At 48.0% G+C, this 7596-nt stretch overlaps 1 protein-coding gene across 1 annotated transcript; it reads right to left on the bottom strand.

The window, feature by feature from the left end:
- Positions 1 to 515: 515 nt before the first annotated feature.
- LOC103765886 (lymphocyte antigen 6E) lies at positions 516 to 5296 on the bottom strand. The gene is made up of 3 exons (XM_008932851.2): positions 5062 to 5296; positions 1683 to 1802; positions 516 to 926 (listed from the first exon to the last, which is right to left on the bottom strand). Exons 1-3 carry the CDS (start codon positions 5111 to 5113, stop codon positions 718 to 720), a joined length of 381 nt encoding a protein of 126 aa, XP_008931099.1. The 5' UTR covers positions 5114 to 5296; the 3' UTR covers positions 516 to 717.
- Between the last annotated feature and the right edge of the window lie 2300 nt (positions 5297 to 7596).

Here is a 7596-nt window from a genome sequence, read left to right as displayed (position 1 = left end):
CAATCCCTCAACAACATCTTCTCCGAGCAGGCACAGAGATCTCCTTCCCAGGAGGACGCATTCCAGCAGCACTGTCCTCGCCTTGGACATCTCCAGCATCTCCAGGTGGGACTTTTCCCTGTTTGAAAAGCTGAGACCACCCACCTTGCAGAGATCACGGGAGAACTTTGCAGGATCGCAATTCCTGCCAAACCCCGGCCGTGTGTCCCAGCGGCTACAAGTGGGAATTCCCAGTTGGCAGTGGGAGCAACACAAACATCTCTGACCTTCCCAGACCGACACCTCTGCTCCGAGCCATCGGAGTATTTTGCTTTATGGAATGTCTGGATGCAACTGAGTCAGTTGGGAAAGGCAACCAGGAGAAGACTCAGAAGTGCGGAATTCAACGGGAAGAGGAGATTCCGAGAACAACCCCTCGCCGGCAGAGCTGTTGTCTCAGGCTGGATTGAACAAAGACACTCTAGAATAACATAAATCTTTATTTTTGTCTGACCATCGTCACATGCTGTGCTATCAAAAGAGCTTTTCCAGGGAAAATTAGTATAAAACGAGGAGGGGGAAACCGGGAGCTGCACTGCCACGTCGGGAATGGGATCTGTCTGGGATAAGAACAGGGCAGCACAGCCCCTGTTGGAACCACTTGACAGAGGAGCCTGGTTTCTCACTCGGGGGATACCTTGTGGGTTCTTGGGTTGTCCCATCTCCTCCCACCCCTCCTCACAATCCTGCCCTGATGACCCAGCCCAGACTGGCGGCGATTCCCAGGAGCATCACGGCGTAGGAGGTTCGGATGCTGTTGGCGCCGCTGAAGTTGCACAGGGAGGTGCTGCAGCACTTGGTGGAAAAAGCTGCCACCCCGAAGTTCACGTTTGTCTCGGGACAGTCCACGGAGCACTTCTTGGTGATCCGGTGCCCCGCGTCCTTGCCTGGGGGGAGGAGGAGAAAGGAGAGCTGGAATTTGAGATTCTTCGGGAAGGGGGGGGGGTATTAATTGCAATTAATAACAGCCACCAGGGGGGTTGATGAGTGCTGGGTGGGCACCATGCATGGCACTAAACAGTCCTTGATAGAAACCCACGCCAAGCCGAAATCTCTGGTCTGGGTGACCAGGTGGTGACCAGCCAAAGGTTGGACTCGATCTTGGAGACCTTTTCTAACTAAATGACTGTGGGATTCTGTGCTTCCCATAGGACAGCAGGAAATTACTGGAGTGCATTTCCCTCTAAATGGTCTCTAAAATGCCTCTAAAATGCCTCTAAACCCACATTATTTACATCCAATCCCTTTCCAGCCTTCATCCCAGAGCATGTGGGAGAGTTCTCAGTGTCTGCTCCTGAAATCTGTGTGTTCCAGCCACAAGGGTGGGGAGGAACCAGCACGGGTTGCCCGGAAAAGTTGTGGATTCCCCATCCCTGGAAGTGTTCAAGGCCAGGTTGGATGGAGCTTGGAGCAAACTGGGATACTGGAAGGTGTCCCTGCCCATGGGAACCAGATGATCTTGAAGGTCCCTTCCAACCCAAACCATTTTAGGATCACAAAGCACCACTGAGGGATTCACAAATTACATGTTGTGATCCCTAAACCTCAATCATCAATTCTTCCCAAAGGACCCCCAAAAAAATCACTGTTTCCCAGGACTAAAATGAAGATTAGGAAAACCTGGATGTGTTGCTGGCACTCACCAAGCCCAGCAGTGCTGTATGTGGTCGTGCAGTACTTCTCATGGTCTTCACACTTGTAGGTTTTAAGGCAGTTCCAGTTGGAATGCTCGTTGTCACATGTGTAGCAAAACAGGGAGGAAGCTGGAAAAAAGCACGTGTGGCACAGATTAGAGGTTTCCAGCCATTCCCTCTTGGGAAAAAAAGGTGTCAAAGCCATATCTTTCCTTGGAAAACTCAAGGTGAAAAGTACGTTGTGAACAAGTGAAAGAAGGGGTTGGTTTTGATTAATGAAGCTGAGGAAGGAAATACAGAGAAGAAAACGAGTTTTCCTCATTGACTTGAGATTTGGGGGGTGATTAAATTTGAAACAATGTTTTCCAGCCAGAGCAGCATTCCCAGGTGACCTTTCCTTCTGTCCTGGGGTCCACATTGGCCTGGCTGGAAGCCAAGCTCCAAAAGCAAAGCTCACAACCTGCGAGGAGGAGAAGAACTGGCAAGGAGAGAAGGAACTGGCCCAGTTCTTGGATTGAGAGCTCAATCCCAGGGATTTTCAGGCAATATCTGCAAAAAGCACTTCCCAGACATGAATTAATGAATGCCTGTGGCACCCCCAGGGAGCAAAATGACTAAACACAGCCCCACAATAAAGGGAGAGGTCGCTCCGGACAATGGAGAGATTATTCCTATCAGCGCCTGGAACGACGTGTTCCCAGGGATATTCTTAACTCAGCGCTGTGCCAGGGCTATTTCCAAACCAGGAGGAGGTGGGATATGGATTGCTGGGCACAACCCAAGTCAATTGAGTTAGGATTCCAGGTGGCATTTTATGTGAGGAATGTGGGCATGTGCCATCCCGTTCCCCGGAGGTGCATTCATTGGGGGAAATTGTTTTCCCTGCTGCCTGGAGTTCCATGGAATGCTCCTCCTTTTGGGTCAGGGGTGACAAGAGGGAGTTGAGCTGCTCTGGGGAAATCCTGCTCCATCCTTCCCAGCTCTTGGTTGCAGGTGACCCAATTATAAAGCAGGGAGGGTCCTGAACTTCCCCTGGTTTGGTTCCTCCTGCCTTTCTCAGCCCAGCAAAGCTCTAAATTCTGCACAAAATCCTCTCTCAATTAATTCTGGACTTGGTTTTAGCCCCCTGCCAGGGACTCTCCAAAGCCCAGCTGCTGTTGGTTCAAACTCATCCCTGGAGTTCAATCTGCCCATGAACTTGGTTAGACGACTGCAGAAGCAGTTTTGAAAGAGAATTAAAAGCCAGTGTAGTCCCTGACTATCACAAGCAGGGAGAGAAAAGGCCTCTCCTCTGTGATCTGGGTGTCTTGGGTACAGCTCTGGGTGTCTCAGCACAGGACTGACCCAGATGCTTCAAGGCCAGGTTGGACTTTGAGCAGCCTGGTCTAGTGGAAGGTGTCCCTGCCCATGGCAGGGGGTTGGAGCTGGATGATTTTTAAGGTCCTTTCCATCCCAAACCATTCTATGGTTTGATGATTCCCTGCTCTTTTCCAGTCCAGGTGTTGCAAGTTCAGCTGTTCTCCGGAGTAGGAGATAAAACCAGCCTTGGTTTTGAACTGAATTGAATCCTGGCTTTAACTCCTCTTTAAATCACTGTTCAGTTTTCCCTGTTTCTCCATCACATGGATATTTTCAGCCTCTTTTCTCTCCTCTGGAGGTTCCCCAACACGAGCTGTGGGCTCCTGTCCTTTGGCAGGCAAAGCAAACCCCAGACCTGCTACTTAGCAAGAATTGATTGCATTTTACAGCCCCTGGAGCTCTCTCTGAGTTCCTTTTGTTGCCAAAGTTGTTCAAACCACTTCCTGCTGCAGAAGGAGCCCAAACCCCAGCACGTGCCTGAAAGCAACTGCAATGCACTTGTACTCACTAAGTGAGGCAAAGAAAACCCCTTCCAGCCAGGAAACAAGAACAGCTTAAGCCATTAGAGCTGCTATAAAGCCTTTCCTGCCTCTGGGCTCCACCCTCCAGGAGCTGGAATTTTAGGAAACGCAGCCAGAAATAACCTTAATGGTGCAAAAGGACAAGAGAGCCGTGGATTCCACAATAAACACACTCCCACTTGAGAGTTTGCTCCTCAAACTCAGGAGCAAAGAGCTCTTGGGCTTTCAAAAATCTCGTTTCTTAATTGGGATGTGGCTGTGGGAAGGAGAGTGAAGCTCTGGCAGGAGATGGGGTGTCAAAACCAGCCACACAACCTCCTGTTGACAGCAGCTCCCCCGGTTTCATCCAGGAACAAAAATAAAACCAAAGGCAGGACTCTGAGCTTGGCTTAATTTCTGTGAGCATGTTTGAGTTTGTGCCTGTCTTCAGAGGGAAGGATGTGAGAAACCAGAGGGGGGAGCTCAGCTTTGAGGTACCTGGGCAGAGTTCACCCAAAAACTAAGATTAAACCACACAAAATATCTCCAGGTACCTCTGCAGAACTCACTCAGAAATCAAGACTCAACCAATCTAAATATTTCCGGGTGCCTCTGCAGAACTCACCCAGAAACTAAGACTTAACCACACTAAATATCTCCAGGTGCCTCTGCAGAACTCACCCAGAAAAAAGACTAAATCACACAAAATATTTCCAGGCAACTCTGCAGAACTCACCCAGAAACTAAGATTAAACCTCACTAAATATTTCCAAGTACCTTGGCATAACTCACCCAGAAAAAAGACTAAATCACACAAAATATTTGCAGGTGCCTCTGTAAAACACACAAAAACTAAGACTAAACCACACAAAATATCTCCAGATACCTCTGCAGAACTCACCCAGCAACTAAGACTTAACCACACTAAATATCCCCAGGTACCTCTGCAGAACTCACCCAGAAAAAAGACTAAATCACACAAAATATTTCCAGGTACCTTTGCAGAACTCACCCAGAAACTAAGACTTAACCACACTAAATATCCCCAGGTACCTCTGCAGAACTCACCCAGAAAAAAGACTAAATCACACAAAATATTTCCAGGTACCTTTGCAGAACTCACCCAGAAACTAAGACTTAACCACACTAAATATCCCCAGGTACCTCTGCAGAACTCACCCAGAAAAAAGACTAAATCACACAAAATATTTCCAGGTACCTTTGCAGAACTCACCCAGAAACTAAGACTTAACCACACTAAATATCCCCAGGTACCTCTGCAGAACTCACCCAGAAACAAAGACTAAACCACCCCAAATATTCCTCGACGTGCCCAATGCAAAACTTCCCCCCCAAGACCTCACCAGCTGCACTAAAAGCTGCCAAACGCTCTTGTCCCTAAGTTAACCTGGATTTCTCTTCTGATGTTCCCATTCCCAAAACCCTCTTGTCCCTGAGTTAACCTGAATTTCTCTCCTGATGTTCCCATTCCCATCCTGGTTCTCCCAAAAGCCTCCCAAGCTCCTTACCTTGCTGGGCACACAGGACGGCCGCCAGCAGGGCAACCAGAAAAGCCTTCATGGTTGAAGGAGAGCCCTCAGAGCCCCAAAGGTGTGGGACGGGGCACCACAGGAAGGTTTTATACCGGGACTGAGTTGTCTTTTCCTTCCCTTGATTGCAGTAATTTGAGGGTTGGGGAGTGACAGCACCCAAGGTGTGATCAGGGCTGGGTGTGTTCGTGCGTAGGAACCTGTTACAAAGCTGCAGGGGTAGAGGTGTTTTCTTCCATCTCATCTCCAGATCCAATCTTTTCTTTTTTTTTTTTTTTTTTTCCCTGCTGACCTTGCCTGCATTGCTAATTTGGGGAGCAATTTATCTGATTCCAAGGCGGGACTCCCTTCTCGGGCTTGAACCGCGAAACTCGGAGCCGGGTTGTCTGGAATCCTCCATCCTTCCTCTCTGCCATGGAATGGGAGCTGAATATTTGTGGGAAGTGGGAGAGGAGGAGATTTTTTTTTTTGCTGGGTTGTCCACAATCACCCAGCTTTCTCTCGCTTGCCCAAAGAAACTTCAAACAGAAACCAGCAGTGACCACAGAATCGGGGGAAGGTTTGGGTTGGAAGGGACCTCAAAGCTCACCCAGTTCCAACCCTGATGCCACTCTTGTGCCTGGAGGTTGTCCCTCAGAGGCTTCCGTGCTCCAGGCAGGGATGGGGACTGATGTTCTTGTTTTGTTCTGCTCCCCTGTCCTCCAGAACCATCTGGGGTTTCCAAGCAACAATGTTTGTTGTTACCTGTCAACCAGCTCTGGGCTCTGTCAGGTTTTTCCAGTCCCTCGTGACCTCTCCAATCTTTCTGGGCTCCCTCCTTCTGCTCCCACAACACCTCTTGGCAGATGACTCAGGATGCAGAAGAGGGACATGGAAACATCATGGAAACATGGAAACATCATGGAAACACCTGCAGGAGTTCAACTGTGGAATGGGAGTGAAAAAGACTGAGAAATAAAACAAGTCCTGGTCAAGGAGACACCTCAGCAGGACCTTTGGTCTTTAGAGAGAGAAAGGACCAAGGGAAGCTCAAAGTAAAGGGTTGTAAGGTCACAAATGGGGTGGAAACAGAATAAAGAACATCCAGTTGCTCTTTGAGTCCCCAAATTGCTCATCAAATCACAGATTATCCTGAGCTGGGAGAGACCCATTGAGCCCAGCTCCTGGCCCTGCACAGGACAACCCAAAAAGTCCCACCACGTGCCTCAGAGTGTTGGCCAAACACTTCGACTCTGGCAGGGTTGGTTCCATGATCACTCCCCTGGGGAGCCCAGAAACCAACTCCCCAAGAGTCTCTGATCGCCTTCCTGCAGGATCCTGGGCAGCTGGACCCATTCCCAACCCCTGGGATGTCTTTTCCTTCTGGTCATTCCTCCTTTTGCCCAGTTCCTCCTTTCCTGCAGCAGTTTTAACCCTCAGTGGTTTCTGTCTCCGTGTCCAGAGAAGGTTGGAGGGGATGAACATCCTCTTCGCCAAGTTTTCCACTCTGTTCTCTGACCTTGAGCACAAATCTTTAACTCCCCTTTTAGCCAGGATGTGAAAGACCCACGGGACAGATAATGTGGCAACAATATTTCAGAAATAATCTGTGAAAAAAAACCCCAAAACATCCTTTCCAAACAAGATTCCTTATAAATACAACATCAGGCTGGAAAAATGCTGGAGCACGGAGGGAAGGAGTGGGTATTAATCTACATGTTTGTTTTATTTATAATACCAGGGTTGTCTCAGGCAGCTGGGAAAATGGAAAATGGGACTTTCTACACTTTCTACTCTTCCATCCCATCAAAAAACCCCAAATGAAAATGAATTATCCCACAAAATCCGGCTCATCTTGGAGCAAATCGAGCAGAAAAATGCAGCTCCTCAGCAGGAGTGAAGCCCAAACACAGCCCAAGACAGGGGAGGAGAGGAAAGGCTTGGAAATGAAAGCAAATAAATGAACAGTAAATAAATGAGGCTGTTAAAGCAAAGTGCAGCTGAACAGAAAAATCTGCAAGTGAGAAATTGGGCCGGAGGAAGTGGAAATGTGAGAAAGCATTTAAATAGATTAGAGAAAAGGGGAAGTTAATAATAATAAACAAGATGAATATTTCACCCGGACAAGAGAGAAGGAGGGAGGGAGGGTGAGGAAATATTGGTGCAAAGCAAAATAAATCAAAGCAAACACACTAAGTTTGAGGGGAAATAATTAAACACAAGAAAAGTGAGGGTCAGAAATAAGATGGGAATGAGATTCACTGTTGTTCCTGTGGTGGCATCATTCAGTGCTGTGCAAAATGTACATTTTGTTATGTGCAGACACTCTTTAAGTATTAAAATCATTTTTTTAAGGTTCTGGGGGTTGTAGAATTCCCCAAATCCCAGTTTAACCAGCTGCTGGAGCCAAAGCAAACACACAAAGTGAGGGTCAGAAATAAGATGGGAATGGGAATGTTGTTCCTGTGGTGGCAACACTCAGTGCTGTGAAAAATGGACATTTTGTTATGTGCAGACACTGTTTAGGTGTTAAAA

Source organism: Manacus vitellinus, unplaced genomic scaffold, assembly GCF_001715985.3.
Source record: "Manacus vitellinus isolate BGI_N305 unplaced genomic scaffold, ASM171598v3 scaffold_1_pilon, whole genome shotgun sequence".
Taxonomy (NCBI): domain Eukaryota; kingdom Metazoa; phylum Chordata; class Aves; order Passeriformes; family Pipridae; genus Manacus; species Manacus vitellinus.
This window is presented reverse-complemented; position numbering and strand designations above follow the sequence as displayed.